The following is a 19,983-nucleotide window of genomic DNA, read 5'->3' on the forward strand; positions in this document are numbered from 1 at the left end:
TTCTGTCCTTTTATTTCAACTGTCTTATTTTTTTCATCCTTTTGAATTTTTTGAGACTTGTTTTACAGCCCAGTATATGGTCAGTTTTAACCCATATTCTCTATGCACATGGAAAGAATGTGTATTCTGTAACTTTTGTATGCAGAGCTCCATATATGTCTGTTGCCAATTTTAAAAATTGTGTATTTCAAATTTTCTGTTTACTTACAGGTTTATTTTTTTTTTCTCTATAAAAAACCTGTCATTATGATTATGGGATTTGTCAATTTCTACCGATAGTTCTGTCCATTTTTTCTTTCTGGTTTTGAAGCTCTGTTATTAATTACATACCAGTTTAGAATTATTCTATCTTCCTATGGATTAATCCCCTTATAATTGTGAAATGTCCTTCTTTAATTCTATTAATTCTTCTTGTCTAAAATCTTCTTTGTCTGATAGGAATATGGTTATGCATTTATTTTTGCTAGTGTTTCCATAGTATATCCTTTTTATCCATATTTGTGTCTTTATATTTAAGATATATTAATAATATATAAAGATATTTTAATTGGCATACATGTAATAGAATTACAGATTTTTAAAAACTTTTTCTTTTGAAATAATTTCAAATTTACAGGACAGTTGCAAAAATAGTATAAACCCCATACATAGAACTCCATCGTATACTCCCACCCATATGCCCAAGTCCACCAACTCTTAGTGTTTTTGCCACATTTACCACATCATTCTGTCTTTCCTTCTGTTGATATTTCTATTCATCTTTTTTAAACATTTGAGAATAGGTTTTATTCATCATGCTCCTTGACCACTTAATACTTCCACATACATTTCCTACAAACAAGGATATTCACCTTAAGCACAGTTGTCAAGTTCAAGAAATGTAACATTGTTATAAAGCTTGCAATTTATACTCTAATATTTTCATTTGTCCTAATAATGTCCTTATGAACATTTTCTCCTCCATTACTCTATCCAATCCGGGATCATATATTGCCTTTAGTTGTTATTGTCTCTTTAATCTCACACTTTTAAAAAAATTGTCAAACATACACAACCTGAACTTTCCCATCTGACCACTCCCAAGCATACAATCGACAGGGATTAATCACACTAGCAAAGTTGTGCCACACTCATCACCATCTGTTAGACTTGATCTTAAATTTACCAACTTACTATTTGTTTTCTACTTGTTGAACTCCTTCCTCTCTCTTCATGTCTTTGAATTAAATACTTTCATTATTCCATTGTCCCCCTTTGTAAACTTATTGATATACAATATTTTGCTATTCTTCTAGCAGTCAATCTAGAGATTACAACATGCACCCTTCACTTATTAAAGCCTAATATAAACTAGTATTTTAATTATTTTAGGACAATTCAAAGACTTCAGAATACTGTACATCTGCATGGCCTTTTGTGTAATTGTGAATTAGATAGATATGAAACATTATCATTAATGTTTTATGTCATTAGTATTCATGTAGATTTATTCACATGCTCTTTTCATTGCTCTTTTCTTCCTTCTGACAGCTGTGAGCTGCCGTTTAGTATTGTTTTCTTTCTGTCTTAAGAACCATTTTATTATTTCTTTAGTGTATGTCTATTGTAATGAGTTATCATCTGTCTGTTTATATGAGACTGCCATTGCTTCACCTTCATTTTGAAAAATATTTTTGCTGAATACATAATTACAGGCTGAGAAAAATATGTGTTCTTTCATATCTTAAAAAACATTTTATTGTCTTTTGTCATCTACTCTTTATGTTGAGAAGTCATCTGTATGTTTTATTACTGCCCTTTTAGAAGGAATATGTCTTTTTCCTTGGATTGCTTGTAAGATAAAATCTTTATGTTTGGTTTTCAGTACTTTTACCTGATGTACACAGGAATGTTTTCTCTGTACTTATCTTACTTGTGTCTAAGATAGCTTCTGGAATTTGGGGCTTGATGTTTCCATAGGTTTTTAAATGTAAAGGCATCTGTCACAGGGTACACTGCTGAATAAATAAATGAGTAAAGTTGCAGGGGATCCATGAACTCTTGACAGTGAATCTGCAGTACATTGCTCCACAAAGTGATTACTGTTTGGAAAGTGCTTATTGTCGTGCTTGGCATGTAGTAGGTGTGCTTTTGTGATTGTTGTTACTGCTTTCGCTCTGGTATTCTGTGCCATGTTAACATGTTCATTTTTCAGGACAGAGCAAATCTGAAATCCCTTGGTAATGAGTGAACCAAAGGCCAAGGCACCCTGTAAACTCTCATGACTCACACTTAAAACCAAGATCAGAGTCGTAAACCATGATGTGATAAATTGCGTTTTGAGGCCCAAGGTATATACTTTCTCTGTCCTTTTCTTTTGAGGATTTAATTAATGTGCCACTTCTCAACAGTTCCCCCTTGTCTGAGTCATTAAATTACTTTTGAATTCAGTTCTCCCAGGTGGCAAATTAGCCATCTAGCTTGAGTGTTAAGTGGATAATAATGTCTCTTACTGACACACTTGGAGATTGTTTTAGAGTGAAGTAATTTTATCTTACAAGAATGGACATGTTTTTGTTCAGTAGAATCAGAGAACGTATCTTTCAGTGATATAAATAATGGTATTAGCCCTGAACACAAATACTATTGTATTTTTAAGCAGAAATTAGATGCTACCTTGGTATTAAAGGATTGTTGTTATTTGGGGAGATATGATATGGTACCATGTTTTAGAAAAAAAAATACTTCAAAATAATATAGGAGGATCATATGGGTCAGGGCATAGAAGAAACAAGATTTGCCACAAGTTGATAATTGTTGAAGCTGGAGAATGGATACATTAGAGTTCATAATACGAATCTACCAACTTTTGCATATGTTGAGAATTGTATATAGCAAAAGTTTTAAAAAGTGTTATCTTGGGTAAATATCAAGCGGATAGCTAGAAGAAGCTATCAACGTTAATTTAGTTGCTGTATTCTAGAGTTCCCTGTAGGCAAGATTCATGGCTTAGTTCATTTTATCTCCTGGACCTTTTATATTTATTGCCTGGCATGTAACACAGCTTAATATGTTTTTTTTGAATGAATGGACGGTCCTTATTCTTATAACTGTAAAACATTTGCAGAGAATAATTGCCAAGCAATATCACATAACTATGTAAACTATATTTTATTGGAAACTTCTCAGTAAATATTACCCACCACTCATCAGGTAATTCAAACTAAAGCCCTAGAGTTATCCTTGATTCTTCCCTTTATTTCATCCCCCATATCTAGTTCATTACCAAGTCCCATTAATTCCAGTTCCAAAATATGCCCTATCTAGCCACCTCTTGCTACGTAGTTCTGTCGTCTGTCGTCTACTGCCTGGATGACTGCAGCAGCCGTGTGCCACTGGTGGGGAAAGCAGTTGCAATCCAGAATGCCACTGTTCTCCCCACCTTTACTTTTGTCATTTTGGGTTCCTGCTCCAGTAACAGCCTGAATGTTTGTTTGATTGTTTGTTTTGGTAGTGTAAATCAGGGCATGTCCTCCTGCCTCTTAAAACTAGTCAGTGATTCATGCTGAATTTCCAATACAATCCAAGCATCTCATCATAGCCTGGGAGGCCCTGTGTGATCTGGCTCCTGCCTGGGTCTCCAACTTCATCTTATACCATTCTCTCTCTCTCATTTGGTATATGTTTTGATCAGTCGTCTGTTTTTTGAACACAGGCACACCAAGCAACTTCTCCTCTGGCTTCCATTGTCCTTGTTTCCTTTGCCTGCAGTTTTTTTCCCAAATTCTTTGCATGACAGAACACTCAGTTCTCAGCTCAAATGGTCACCTCCTCAGAGGGACCTTCGCTAATGTGTAGTTCCTTAAATAACACTGATTACTGTCTGCCTTGCTTATTTACTTACTGTTCATCCATTTCCTCCTATAGAAGCCCTGTGTTCCTCTCTACCTCTCTCCCAATTCTATCACAGTGCCAAACCCACGAAAACTGCATTCCATTGAAATCTAATATGTGATCAATTGTAAGATGCATTATTCTTTTATGTGCCACCAAGAAAAAGAACCACTTCAAATTAAATTATGGCACAATGCTAAAAGACTATTGATTGCAGGACTATCTTGGCCTTTGAGATATTAATATATTTTTTAAAAAAGGATACACCCTTAAATTGATGAATGCATATTTTATTGAATAAACTATCTACTTCGCTTAATCACAATTACTTATTTGGTAGTGATCTTTTTTTTACCTTTCAAGGAAATTATTCTGAAAAAGGTATACAAAGATCAGCCAAGAGCTTGTATAAACCGTTAGTAAGACAAAGGGGAAATTATTAAAATGAAGAAGTATGAGTATTGAAAGGATAATTATATCAAACTGCCAATTACTGTCCTACCACCAAAGATTCAGATTTTGTAGGTCTTGGATGGGCCAGGAAACTTGAATTCTTAAGAAACACTTCAAAAGGCTCTTATGCAGTTATACTGCAAGCAGATTCTGTTCATGTATTATAAAAAGAAGGAAAACAGAAGACGGGAATAGACATAGGTTGATAGAGCTGGTAGAGTTGGTAGTAAAGAGGATGAGAATGTATACATCTGGTTGCTTCTCTTTTTTCAATAAAATATGAAGTGATTGTTTCAGAGTGTTGCAGGGGAGAGGATTTGGGAGGTTTGAAAGGGAAGAGGTTTCATATTTATATACAGAGAATATGAAAGCAAGAGGAAGTTGTATTTACTCCAGAAATGGAACAGGGTTTCAGGCCTGAGAAAGTACTGACATCAGAGAGAAGGGGATTGGTTGGATGTTGGATGGTAGCCCAATGTGGAGGGGTGATGAATTCCCACTGTTGAAGGAGTAGCAAGGCCTATCTCCTTGAGCTATCTTGGATTATTCTAGTCCCTAAAATACACTCCATTCTCCATAAGACCTAACTTCCTGGTTGGCTGTGGATTTGTTGCCTCGCTTGTTATCATTTATATAGTTAAATTGTAGATTAGGAAGGTTGGATGCAAACAGACCTGGGAGTAAAAAGTTCAGGCTCTTAACCACTCAAGTACACTGCTCTTCAGAAACAAAAGAGGAGTAGATGTGGCTCAAGCAGTTGAACACCTGCTTCCCACATGGGAGGTCCTGGGTTTGGTCCCCAGTGCCTCCTAAAAGCAAACAGAAAACAAATGAAAAAAACTAACTCAGGGGAGCCGATATGGCTCAGTGGTTGAGCACCAAGTTCCCACATACAAAGCTGTGGGTTCATTCTCCTGCCCCAGTACCGTAAAAATTCAGTCAATCAATGAGTGAAACAAGAGCCACTCAGGGGAGCCAGGTGGGCTCCTTTTATGTGAAATGAAAAGAAAAGAAATTGTCATTCTTATACTGAAAACCAATTTTTTTTTCAATTTAAAAAAGTCCAGATTCCTAAACTGCCTTTATGATCTACCATCATGTGCTGGACCCAGTTCATCTGTATGCCTCCACTTTTGTACTCATACTTTGTGTTCTATTGTTAATGCCCACATTTCAGTCCCTCTAAGGGTGAAGATGCACATACCTTAGGGGGGAGTAAACCAGATGACTCAAATGCCATGTGAGAAAATATGGGTATCTCTGTTCTTGCCTCTAGGGCTTTGCCAGTGTGTCTTCTGTTTGCTTGGTACTTCTTCATATTTACTTGGCTAGGTCCTAATAATCTTAAGATCTCAGTTGAAACCTCACTTCTTCCAAGAAGCCTCTTCTGGACCTCCCAAGTCTGAGGTTGCTGAGTCTCGTCATATTTTCTGGTGACACCCAGTACTTTACTTGTCGGGAGGGCTCAACATGTTGTACGTGATTGTCTCTTTACTGATCAGTATCTCCACTAAGATGAGATCACTCATGAAGCTTCATTGTTAACCCAGAACCTGGCTTAGAATCAGGCTTGACGAATGTCATCTGAATGTTAAAAGACTATACATACTAATTTTTTGTTGAATTACATATTTATTTATTTATTATGTTACAGCTGGCTTTTTTATTTTATTTTGTTTTTAAAGAAGTTTTAGATTGCATAAATGTTACATTGAAAATATAAGGGGTTACCATATGCCTCATTCCACACACCCCCACTCTCCAGTGTTCCCCATTAACATCATTCATTAGTGTGGTACATTTGTTACAATTGATGAACACGTATTGAAGTATTGCTCCCAGCCATGGTCTGTAGTTTACATTATGGTTTATACTTTGTACCGCACAATTCTATGGGTTTTGATCAAATGTATAATGGCCTGTATCCGTCATTGCAATATCATGCAGAACAATTCCTATGTCCCAGAAATGCTGCATGCCATATACCTAGTCTCTCTCCTTCCCCTCAAAACCTCTGTGGAGACCACTGCCTTTATATCAATGTTATAAGTTCTTCCATTACTAGAATAATAAGTCTACTTCAGTCTGTAGTTACATTCCCCCCTTATGTTTGTTCATTCCTCTATCTAGAGGATTTGGGGATGGCGATGCCTACTCTGCTTCTGATTGAAGGCGGCTTCAATCCCATGGGGCAGATGGGTGGAAGTGGCCTTGCTTGCAGTTGTAGATACTCTGTTTTTGGGATAGATGTTGTACATCAAAATGCTTTTGTTAGTTGTGCTGGGAGAGTCTAATGAACTGGAGAGTAGCTGTTGATATTACAGCTGGTTTTGTGAATAACCATTAAAAATCTTCTGTATACTTTCCTTATGATAATTTATTATAAACGTAATTTGAGCTACAATAATATCTATATGCTGTAACAAGTTTACTGATTGTAACATTAAGCAACTCAGCAAAAATATATAAATTTGTTTAAACAAATATTTGAAAAACCTTTCTGTTTTGTACAATAGTAGTATAAAATTATGTATCAATTTACATTTTCCACAGGTTGACACTAATGGGGAGGGGTATCCAAAGCCAGATTCTTTGATTCTATTAACAATTTAGCCCATGTCTTTTACTAGTATTAAACATCTCGTTCCCATGTACCCTTAAACCTGTAACTTCTTAACTACTGTTCCTTAGATTTCTTCCAGTTAAATAGTGAAGTTATATATATATAAAACAATATACACTGACATTTTTTTTCTTTCCTCTGCTCTTTCACACAGGTACAACTTGGCCAAGTAGAAATCAAATGCCCTATCACAGAGTGCTTTGAATTCCTAGAAGAAACAACTGTTGTCTATAACTTAACGCATGAAGATTCCATCAAATATAAATACTTCTTGGAACTTGGCCGTATTGATTCCAGCACCAAGCCATGTCCTCAGTGCAAGCACTTTACAACCTTCAAGAAAAAAGGACATATTCCCACCCCTTCCAGATCAGAAAGCAAATACAAAGTAAGCATGTTCACCAGAGTTGTGGGTTAGATGTCACATGATGGGAGCAACCAAATTAGGCCAACTTGTGGTGGGCATTAAGTGGGCTTCCTTCCCTTACCGAAGCTTAAGGTGAGTATGTGTTGTCTATGATTCTGAAAACTTGTGGTTTGGGGAGGCCGATGATAAGAGGCACTTTAATATTTCATTAAAGTATTTTGTTGACTAACCATGTTGAAAACTCATGGGTAACTCAATAGTAAATCTAACCATTAGAGTAATAATCACTTAAAATACTAAAGCTTTTCTTTTTTCTTTTTTTACTGTAAGTTTGATTGTTTTTTGGTAGTCCCAATGTAAGTCTATTCTATCTCTGTCAAGAATTAGCCAAAATAGTGTAAAATGTTACTCATTTATTTATTTAATATATATAGAATGTTAGTACATACTACACATTGTGTGAAGTTTGAGGGATAGAGAGACAAATGGTCCTAGCCTCTCTGAAAAATTCTGCTGAAGGTGAGAGAGGCATGTTCTAATATGATAGTTCAATGTGACTAGTCAAAAAAGAAAAAAAGAAAAAAAAAACAGAACAAGAAAGCAACACATACAGGGCGCTTTGGGAACAGTGAAGGAGGGGCAGGGGCTGGGCTGTCAGGAACGGCTTCCTAGAGGACGTGTACTTCTCCAGGCAGAAATGAGTTCAAGCCCGCAGGCTGAGATCATGGGGTGTTGGAAACAAGTGCTTGCCATAGCTCGTAGAAGAGAGCAGGGCAGAGGCAGCTAGCTGGTCAGGGAAACAAGTGCAGGTCATGATGAATCTTTTATGCTGTGCTCTCGATCAAACACAAGTACTTTCTTGGTACTTAGTTATTGATCCCAGCACTATAGAATTTAATTCTGTAGGCATTAGAGGAAGATCATCCTGGCAGCATGAATTAATAAAAGATTTCACAGGAGGGCAAGGAGAAGACAGGGAAACCAAGGCAAGAACTGTGGAAATAAAATCACTGATTCATAACCCTGGCTGTACAGTAGAGCAGTAGAATCCCCTGGAAAGTTTTTAGGAAACATGGGCCACAGCCCCGCCCCAAAATAGTCACCTTGGGTACGGAGTCTTGGCATTGCAAATTTTTGAGCCTTCCAGGTAACTCAATACAGAGGTGAGAACCTTTAGTGTAATAAACAAAGCTAGAAACTATGAGGCTGTGGCAGTAGTTTTCATCCTTGTCATTACAGCAAAATGGCAGGATGAAGTGGTTTCAGAGGCTGTTTGAAGTCATCTCCACTTAAGGTAAGTTTTTGCCCATGATCTGTGTCTTGTGATCAGTGGTCACAAAATGATTCATCCCATAGCTTTGAGGGAACGAGGGTTTCCATGTTGTTCCCTCCACTGTTGCAATGCTGAGCTAGAGTATTTGTACGTTGGTCAGAGCCTCTTAATGAGCAATTGGTCTGTGAAACTGCTTGGCTCTCATAGCTCATTTTTACTGTTTTTTTTGTGGAACTTTTTTTCAGTAAATAGTGTCATTTTTGAGGTCACAAAATTGTGTAGCTAAAATAATATACCTCGCAGTGACTTTGAATGCTGAGTTTATATAAGTAGAACAATTTTATTTGATTCTCAATATTCTTAGATTATTTCAAATTATTTTTATTCCATTTAATGTTATTGGTATCAGAGAATTACTGGTTTAAGAAGGATTTGTTATTGTTCTTATAGAAAAGTGTTTATCCCGTAACATAGGATATTTGATTTTTTTTCTAAATTATGTTTAGGATTGTACTTACATATGTGTACTCAGATTATGCTATTTTAGAATCTGTGGTAATTAAAACATGCTATCATAATTGAATCAAAGTGGACATAGCTGAGTAATTTTTAAATGTTTTCTTTTTTTGAAATGAAGATTTTTTAAGGTGCAATTATTGTAGCAGTAAAATGTCTTGTTTCATTCAACAATTACCAAAATCATGTTGGGATGAGCATAATTTATTATAATGCGTGTGTACTGAGAGAGAAATAAGGAAAAAATCGGCAAATATAAGATCCTATATTTGTATAATTTTGAATGGACAAATGTTCTCTGATACATTTTCCTATGGTCAGACTTCCTGCAGGGACTCTCAGTTGGGTTGTAGCTAAGAAGAGAAGTAGTGGGTAAATGGGGCAAGATTTCAAATCCATTAAACAATTCTTTACTTTTGAAGAGCAATAGGAGCAGAGATTTTGCTTTTGGGGGTAGACAAGTTCAATACAAAATAAATATTGTTGATGATGAAGCAGTTAAAATCTTTGGGGATTGGTATGGGGTGGAAATTGCAATTTAAAGTAACACTACCAAGCAACTTTAGAGAAAATTAAAGCTAGTAGAGAATTTGGAGTTGACCATGCTTATAATTCCTCCTTACACTTATAGAAGGGGAAATCTCTAACAGAAGAGGAAATAATCTCCCTGTTCTATATTGATCAAAGTTCTAGGGATCATTCCAGCAATTCCTAAAAAGCAATGATTTTTACTAGTTTTAATGTAATAGTTTATATAGCATTTTCATCAATAATGTCAAGCTCGACATTATCATTATTGTGCTTATGTGTCCATATCTGCTTGGATATTATTGTAAAGAGAGCACTGATACGGATACTCCAGCAGACTTACTCTTCTTCATGTCTGCAGGGATATAGCACCCTAAACTAAGACTAATATCTTTACCCTTTGTGTTGAATGGATGGACTTTTTTAATTTCATACTTTAAAAAAAATTCTGTTTACCCAATAACGGACACCACTTGTGAATTAGTGTAGTTTTTTATAACTTTAAGAGTCGTGAATCCAAGTACTTGAATACTATTAAATTGAGTTCTACGGTGAACAAAGATGGGTGGGGGGAGAAGGTTGATGTTAATGTCTAACAATGTCTTAGAAATTTAGCATCTCTTTATAATTTTGTGTATAGCTTAGAGTGAGTTTTCTATCCATTTTTAAGCCCTTATAATGCTTATTTCATTATTTTTTGAGTCATTACGTTACAGTATCTTGATCCAGGATGTTTCTTCCTGGACTTTTATTATGGCTGTCAATTAAGAAGCATCTAATAGAACAGATTAAAATTGCTTGTAAATATCATAGCTCCTACATGAAGTTTGAGATCTAAAATAACCCATTTTGTGGTTTCATTTTCATAGGTTTTTGTAAAGACCTCTTGTTACCTCTTTTGTGCTCAGCAGATGGAGAAAGAGTAAACACTAATGTTAACAAGCAGTAACAAGACTCTTAGGCCCAGTTTATTCTTCCAGGCTCTCACTCAACACCTCTGCTCTGTCAAAAGGTTGAGTAAATAGAGCTTTTCATTATGTTATGAAAGTTGTCAAACTCTTACTCCATCAAATAGAGCAAGTGCACTCCTGAATTAAGAAATGTTCATCGAGACAGCCTTGCCTTTGGTCAAATCCAGACTTTCTCATTCGTAATGTTTTTGTCTCATTGTCCCTACAACTCCTCTCTTGGTGCTCAAAAGCTGTACCAATTCATTTCTGCAAGTGATATCAGTTTCCAATTAGAAATCTAATGTCTAAACTTACCATTGCCCATAATTATTAACACAATGCCAACTGCAAACCAATACAGGCAATCAGTTCGTAGTGGGAAAATAAAAAATGTTGATGTCTTCGTTCTAATGGTGCTCATGTGGTAGCATCAACAGAACCCCAGAGCTTTCACAGATCTAGAATCTTAAGGTGTGTTGAGTTGTTAATTGCTTAAAGTTTTTCTTGCCCACTGGTTTCTAGAAGGCCAGATCCATACTTGCTTCATTCACTGCTAACAGCCTATATGAAGCTCTGTATCTGGTGGAATGTGCATTCAAAATATATTTGAAGGAACTTAATAAATGGGTCAATGCCTATTGAATAATGCGTAGTGCAGCAAATATAGAAGGAAAATGCTGAGTGCATAGGAGAAGAAAGGTTGAGAGAGATGGGAAAGATTTCATTGAAGAGAAGACATATAAACTCCATCTCGAAATGATGAATTTGCCAAGCTAGGAAAGGTGGGTCAGAGCACTGGCTTCAAACCACTTTTAAAGTCCTTGCCTGTCACATCCTAGCTTGACAACCACACACCTTTAACTGATAGTAGTTATAGCACCTATATCATGAAAGTATAGTGAGAACTAAGCAAGATACAAGATCACTGGGTCTGACGGATACCTAGTGTGAAAAACACATTAGAAATGTCAAGTATTGACATTGTTACCATTATAGAACAAGGAGAACAGAATGAGCAACTCTGGAGTGTTGGAAATGAGGTGGGGGCTCAAATAGAAGAGAAGGGGAGTGGAATATTGGGTGACTGACTGGAAGGAGGGGAAAAGAGGGAGGAAATTGGCTATGTCTTGAGGAGGAGCAGGAGATTTGGGGATTGGGACACTAATTCAGTTTGAAATATATCAATAATGTTACCCTTGAAAGACCTTTGGGGCATCATGGAGTTGATGTCTAGGAAACATGGCTCTTATGCTCAGGAGGGGTCTGATAGAAGTCATCACTCTTGCTGAGAGTTGGGATGGTCATTGAATTCACAGAAATGAAAGCAATATGCCTTAGAAGGCAGGGGAAGTGATAGCTGTTCCTAATGGAAGAGAGAAATGGGTGGTAAGGAGTAAATGTTATTTTACTCATTGGAGATTGCTGAGGTAAATGCTATCCTAGGTTTCACTCTTATCCAAGAGTAGACCCAAGAATGCTCCCCCATTTCATGATGACTTGGAGAGAGTTGAAGGGCATGCATATCAGCCCCACAGACTATTAGAGGTAATTCTCTTTATGACTTCCTCCTGGCAGAATGGATAATAATCCACACTCTTCTTCCCACAATGTTAAGCAAAACCTTGCTAATTTACAAAAGGGTGCTTTTGACTCATCACAAGGTGAAAGAAAAAAGTCACTAATATGTCCTGGGAAAACTTTCTGCCTTCTTACCTTAAACCTTGTGCATTCTTTTTTCTCTCCTATAATTATTAACCTTCTAGATAGAAATCACATTTTATAAAACTTCACAAGTACAGTATTCCCTCATGTGGTCAAAGAACTTATCTAAGGGCTTTCAGGACACACTCAGACAGTGGTTTGTTGTTCCTACTTGGTGTACTTTAAAATGTGCTGACGTTTTCCTTCTGTCTGAGAGGGTTAGAGAATTTTTTTTCCATAGATAAAATATTTTTAAAGCTTTCCATTGTAATGGTGCTTAATAGGCTCCTCGGCTATTCTGCTTTTCCCTGACACAATCACTTTAAGTTGACAGTATTGCCAGTCGGGTTGTGGATCAGCCCAGTAAGGTCAGTTTAGCTTCTGACATTCGCTGATTTCTCTCAGGATGAATGCATCATTGATGTCAGCAGCTGATAGAAAACAAGTGTATTTTCTTAAATGATTGTTGCTGGCATAGATTTATGAGGGCGATAAAGAGAAGTCGTCTAACCTGGTTTAAAGAAGTCAGTTTAAACAATGGGTGTATTATATATGTTACCCTTGAAAAAAATTTTAACACTTAGCTATGACGCAGGCCTACTAAATTTATTAGAGTGCATTTCCCCCTCTGGTTACTAATGAGGTGCTTTGCTAAAATCGTTCCTTGTTTGCTATCTTGAGGCATGAATTAGCTATAATATTTTATAGTTTTTATTTGTGTTTGAACTTTTAACAAGACAGTCAAATATTGGAATTCATCTGGTAGTTTAGCATATATCTGGCCTTAGAAAAACTGATGACTGTAATAATCAAAGCTCATAGCTACCATAAATTGACCCTCAGTGGGACAGAAAACCCTCATCTTTGTTTTTGTTTTTTAACTTCATCATATCACCCCTTGGGTCTTGAGCACAATGGACAAGTAAGGAATTACTTCTCTCTGCCACACGGTGGGTACAGTAAGCCAAGGCAGGTGCTCATTATCAAATGGCCTGGACAATGAGGACTTAAGCCTGGGCACACCTACCGCACTGTGCTCCTGCCCTCCTAGATTTATGCCCTCAGAGCTTGAGGGAACTCAGCACAGCAATCCCCACAGCACAGGAATCCCCTTTATGATATGCCTACCCGGTGGCCATCCTCTGAATGGATACTCCCATTGCTAAGGAACGCTCTACCTCTGTTGTCAAGTAGCTCTCATTTAAAATAATTTTTTATCTTAAGGCAAGATCTCTCTTTCTCCTGCTTTCACCTATTGGACACTGAATGCTCTCATTTTCTCTGGTACACTGTGTAATTAAATGGCCCTCCTGAGACTTGATGTGATATCTCTTGCCAGGTGGTAGCTTGACTGTGTTGTGTATGAAATAGGTTGTTCAGTTGAAAATAGGATAAAGCCACAGTGCTTCTGGCTCAGCAGTTTGAGCTACACAAATCAAGACAGAATCCATCAGTACCCTTTTTATTTATCTTTTGTTTGTATAAGTCCTCAAACAAAAAAAATAGATTCAGGCAGATGCTTCTCTTGGCTTGTTTTCTAGGTTAAGAGGAAGAGGCTAGAAATGCTTAAAGGTGTTCCCAGCTTTAGGAGCAAGAAGGACCTGTTTGAAATGGGGATTCTCACATTAGGGAGAGAGGACTCTTTCAAAGGACACAATCCCCATCCCCACATTCTGACATGCTGCTCTAGAGGAGTATGCCTCCTGGTTGGAAATCAGTGCTGGTATTGCAGTGAATGGATTGTGTAATAACAAGTGTACTACATATGTAAAAGGAGCCTGGAACCAGTATTGAGAAAGATCTGTAAGGGTTTATATTTATATATACTTATATAAGCTATCTCAACACCACTTATCTTATTATGTGTTACTGTCTGAATTTTTGTCCCATTTATATTCCCATATTTTAGGAAAGATTAATTTCTAGCTTAGCTTCAGCTGTGCTGTCAAAAATTAAGGGAGGGAACAGATGTGGCTCAAGTGATTAAGCACACGCCTCCTACATGGGAGATCCCAGGTTCAGTTCCCGGTGCCTCCTGAAAAAAAAGCAAAAACAAACAACAAGCAAAACAAATGATAAAACCAACTCAGGGAAGCCTATGTAGCTCAGTGGTTGAGCACCAGCTTCCTACATAATAGTTCCTGTGTTCAAACCCTAGCCCCTGGTACCTAAAAAAAAAAAAAAAAAAAAAAAATTAAGGGAAGGGTGTCTTGGCCACTTTTGGGTGCTTTAAAGGGAGCGGTGCCTGATAAAGCCCATGCATTACTGGCACCACCACCAGGAAGGGATCCCCAAGCAGGAGACAAACCACAGGAAATTAGAATCGAGGCAAGAAGTCAAGCCATGATTTCCCAGGTAGAGAATCCCCCTTCCCTGACCAGTCCTGGTTTAGGGTTTGATTTCAAAAGGGAGCCATAGGTGCTACCTTGGAAGTACCAGAGCCATGCATCAGGCCTCCTTTTCTCCTCTCTGTAGCCCTGGACTCCTTCACAACCCTCTACTCTTCAAAAAGAGCATCTTCAGTTTCCCCAAAACCTTTTATAACCACAAGATGTCCCGATTATTTCCATCGGTCAGTTTCTTTGGGACATCCCCCAGTCCAACAAACCTAAGTCTTACATGTTTCATATGAGGAGTTTTTTCATCATGGTGGGTTTTGGAGACATACCAGGATTATCAGACACATGCAAGGCTAATGAGATCCCTTTATTACCAGGGTTGAGCCTGCTGATGTGACCTTTCTGTTTGGGCTGCTCAAGAGCCCTTGCTATTGCCCCAGAACACCATGTGGTTTCCAGCTGATCGCCCTGCCTGAAGTTACCCCCATCATGCATCCCTTCCCAGAGACACACTACCCATCTTTCAAAGTCATGTTCTTTCTGTACATTTCCCTTCTGCCCTTCCCTGAAACACTTGTCCAAGCCTCAACTCTAACAGTTATTACATGGTTTTATAGTTCTTTGGGTTTGTATTTCTCAGTTCCAAGTAACTTATAAATTCCTTAGGAACATATTTCCATTACTTTTTGTTTGCCTAAAATTAGTACAGTGAATACCTGCTACTTTGAAGGTGTCCAATAAATATTTGTTGATGGGCAAATTAATTGATGAATATGTTTCATTATTAAATATCTGTCTTAATCTGAGGTTCTAATAAAGTAAATATTTATTGAAACACTGAGTCAGGTCTTCTGTTGGCAATGCTGCAATGGGACATGGTTGTCTAATATCTTAAATTTAAAAGTAATAATTTTGCAATTTATTTGGAATGATGTTTACAAGAATGTATGGAATTTGGGCAAGAAAATATCTAGTTTACTTTTTGGTTTGTGACTGTTTTGTAGGATATTTCTTCATTGGACATGAAGAACAGTCAGGAGAAAATACCACTTTCTTAGGGCAAGTAGGTTGGTTTAACCTGTCATCTTAGTCTCAGTATAGCAGAATTTAAAATTTAAAATACAATAAAAATATATATTTTTTTACCTTTCATGAGACTGTAACAAGTTAATTAAGCTTTCTTACTCTGATTAATTTATTCTTCAAACACTTGTAGCCTGCCTCCTGTAGAAGAGTTTGCAGGTTAATCATGATGCTCAGTAAAATGTCATGTGGATAAACTCTTTATTAAATATCATCTGTTAATCTAAGAATTGGTGATACCCTCTCAGCAAATGGTTATAAATTAGATGATGGCTTTTTCTTTGGATTCATTTCACATTAACCTGTATGTTGTACCTACTACTGTGTACAGAATAATTCTCTGTACAAATAACTTACTGAAAGTCTACCATGTGTCAGAAGTTCTATGTTATTCAACTCAGGGACCACAAAGATGAATGAAACTGTCTTCACCCTCCATGAGCTTGTGGAATATTGAGGAGATTAGGCATCTACAAGTACAATGTAAGTCTATAAGAAAGGTGCCAAATCTGCTTAGGAGGTTTGAGGAAAGACATCTCAAAAGCAAGTAGCATTTGATCTAGATCAGATTTCACTAGACATATCATGTTAATCGAGCCCTTTCCAATTGTAAGAAGCAGAGATATGCTCTCTCTTGGACTCCTTCAGTTAGTGAGGTTTACTGGCCTGCTCCACTGGAAGTAGAAAGGAACAGGAAAGCTGTGTCAGCAGTCGCCCAGGCAGGTCTTGTGGAGAATCAGAGCACTAGCTCTAATAGTGTGAGCTCCGCTAACGTTGCACCAGAAGTGAGTGTCTGTTGTTCCCTGCTCCAGTGTTCTGCCACTTTGGGCACTCAGCTGCTCAGCAAAGGCAGAGTGTTTGTGTATCGCCATGTCTCTCCTCAAGAGAGCAGAGCCAACAAACCGGAGTGTAGGAGCTGCTCTCGATATAGAGGTGGAGTGGCTATCACCAACCCAGGCTTCACAGGATGGAGGAGTAAAATATGGATTAGAGTGGACTTACTGGTATTCTACTATAGAACTATTGTGACTAGTAATAGAAGAAACTAGCATTGATCTGGAGAAAGTGGCCACGGTAGAAGCTGAGGGCAGGGAGAGGGAAGAAAAGATAAGATGTGGGGGCATTTCCAGAATTTGGAGTTGTCCTAAATGATACTGCAGGGCCAGATGCTGGACATTATATATCCTGCCATAACCCACTGAATGGACTCAGGGAGAGTGTAAACTACAATGTAAACTATAATCCATGTGGTGCAGCAGTGCTCCAAAATGTATTCACCAAATGCAATGAATGTGCCACAATGATGAAAGAGGTTGTTGACGTGGGAGGAGTGTGTGTGAGTGGTGGGAACCTCTTATGTTTTTTAATGTAATATTTTTTGTGATCTATGTGTCTTTTAAAAAAAGATAATTAAAAAAAAAAAAAGAACAGAGCCATGTTGGCCAGTCTCCATTTAACAGTGAGCATCCCTGCTGCACAAAGCTCAGGCTTGCCTCCCCACAGGCTTCTTCCCAACCCGTGGAAATGTGTTTTCGGCAGAGGCTCATCCCTGGTCAGGTCAGTTAGGGTCACGTGGCATGGGTCTGTGCTATTCTTTATGAATATAGTACTTGGAAGCTGGTGAACATGCAGTCTGATTCCATAAGACTTTGGTGGAACCTGAACTCTGCATTTCCAACAAGCTCCCAGGAGATGCCAGTGTTGCTGGTTCCTGAACATTCTCGAGCAGCAGAGATGGGCATGGTGGCTTCTATGTGAATATAATTACTCAGAAGGCAGGCACTCCATGTGGTGTGAGATGGCATTTCGTGTGGATGAATAACTGTGAATAAAGGAGTGGAAAAATGCAGTGTAGCTGTTATGCGTGTTTTATTATAAAGTCGGTTTTTTGCATATGGTTATGGTCATAATGCATGAGACATCCTCAGACCAAAAAGTAGGTATCCAGACAATTGAAGTGTAGTCTCTAAATACCAGAGTTGTTGGAGGGTGGGATTGGGGGTGGTTATTAGTCCTTTAACTTCTTTAATCCAAAGCAAAGCAATTGTTATTTTAATGTGTTTAGTGAGAGAGAGTAGGTAGTGGGTAGGGGCTTAAATTGTTCATCTTCACGGGTGAACTTCCTGGATAACTCCTGTAGCAGTTTGATATGGTTATGAATTCCAAAAATAGATATTGGATTATATTTGTAATTTCATCTGTATCTGGGCATGATTAAATTATGATTAGGGCTTTGATTGGGCCATGTCATTAGGGCATTGAATCCCTACTCCTTGGTAGATGGGGTCTCACAGATAAAAGGCATGGTAAAAGACAGAGTTGAGGGTTTCTGATGTTGGGGTTTGATGCTGAAGTCTGATGCTGGAGTCCCAGAAAGTGAGCACGCAGAGGAAAGAGAAGCAAGCCCCTGGAAGAGAGGACCTGAGCCAGGAGAAGAACACAGAAAAATAGAGACGGCTCCTTAGACACGGTCAGAAACCCCAGGAAGAGAGACAGAGCCATTCATCTGATAGTCTATAGCTGACCTTGTGAGGAGAGGCAAAGTCTAGAGAGGCTCATAGTCTACAGCTGACCTTGTCGAGAAAACAGAGGCATTGAGCCCAGAGGAACACTGGCAGACATCGGCAGCCATCTTGCTCTAACACGTGAAAATAGACTTTAGTGAGGGAAATAACTTACTCTTTATGGCCTGGTATCTGTAAGCTCCTACCCCAAGTAAATACCCTTTATAAAAGCCAACCAATTTCTGGTATTTTGCATCAGCACCCCATTGGTTGACTGATATAACTCCTTTCACAGTTTGTCTCAAAGTCTGTGTTTTTGGTGAGGAGTGGCAGTAGGATCTATAGGAGAGCTTAATTGTTTATTTAGAAAAGTGTGGAAAAAGAGTCCCTGGTATGGACACCAAGGGTCAGATTCTTTGTCATTTCTGTCAGTGCTTACTTAGGAGAATCACACATTTCTGGTTGCCTCTATTAGAGATCATAGATGTGATGGTTTGGCACTTGGTCACAAAGATCCTTGAGCCATTAAAATACCTGACATTATCCCTGTTTCCAAGCACCTTTACATTCATTCTTCTGTGCATTTCATAAACATAAGCTAAGGCTGACTGATTGAAAACCCAAGGGGCCACTTTTAAAAAAAATTCAATGAATTAAAAAATTCATTCTAGAATCCAGTGATTTAGAATTATGAATAATGTCTAATAGAAGAAAACGGAATCAAATATTTAGGCCCTTGTGACATAATGGCAGATGCATGAGAGAAAAAAATGTCTTCCTTATTCCTTCCTGTTTTCATTTATTACATTCAAAAGGAAGTCCCCATATGATATTTCCACTTAATCATCATTGTTCGATGACATAGGGGAATAAACAACCATATTATATTGTTTTATTATCTGGAATTTACCTACTTCACCTCGTTCTTCTTAATTTAAAAATCACTTATTTTAATGTTAATGATCAGGTAAAACAAGCAATATTGCCTTGCTATAAATGATGGATTGGAAACATCCCTTTCTTTTTTTCTTTTCTTTTCTTTCTCCTTTTTTTGAAAACCAAAGAGTTATCTCAATTTGAGTAAAATCTTAAAAGGATTTTCAGAGTTCACCTTATGTTGGCAATCATGTAGAATTTCGACTTACTGAATAGCTTAACCGCCTGACCTTCTTTGACGTCTACATTCTCAGTTTTCAGTCATCAAAGGAGGAATGCTGTTGCCTGTGACGAAGTGTTTTGGCACAGTGAAAAGAATTCTGGCCTTGGAGCCAGACAGACTTAAATTTAAAACCTTTCTTTGCGGGTATTTGCTCTGTGCCCTTGGGCATGTTATTTAACCTACCTGAGCCTTAGTTTCATCCCCTGTAAATCTGTGATGTTCATACCTGCTTTGTGGCATTATATTGTGGATGAAATAAATAATACTTATGATTCACCCAGTGCAGAGATTGCCACATAACAGAATGACAGTAAATAAACAGACATGAAGGTTTTTTTTTTTTAAATCTTATGAGAAAACACTTTTGGTATAAGGTTAAAAGCAAAACTTTTGTTACTTCTTATTTACAGAGGAAGAGCATTTTATGTTCTTAACGTAAGTGAAAACGGTAGTTCTTTCAGTTATGAAAGAAAGAGTTGGGATTGTAATCGCCACTCAGTTAATCTATATTTTGGAGCCACCATTGCCAAAAAAAAAGTGATTTCTCAAAAAGTAAATGGTGATACCTACTATTCTTCAAAATGTAGTCAGTTTAGTAAATTCATTCATGGTAC

General features: G+C 37.6%; 1 protein-coding gene across 1 annotated transcript in view; it reads left to right on the forward strand.

Annotated features, from left to right (window-relative positions):
- Positions 1–19,983, forward strand: part of RNF217 (ring finger protein 217) — a 129,000-nt gene that overhangs the window by 69,995 nt on the left and 39,022 nt on the right. Inside the window, exon 2 of the mRNA XM_058307385.2 lies at positions 7,104–7,337. Coding sequence (XP_058163368.1) covers positions 7,104–7,337 — 234 coding nt within the window. The remainder of the gene's footprint in view (positions 1–7,103; positions 7,338–19,983) is intronic.

This window comes from Dasypus novemcinctus, chromosome 11, assembly GCF_030445035.2.
Source record: "Dasypus novemcinctus isolate mDasNov1 chromosome 11, mDasNov1.1.hap2, whole genome shotgun sequence".
In the NCBI taxonomy this organism is placed as follows: Eukaryota; Metazoa; Chordata; class Mammalia; order Cingulata; family Dasypodidae; genus Dasypus; species Dasypus novemcinctus.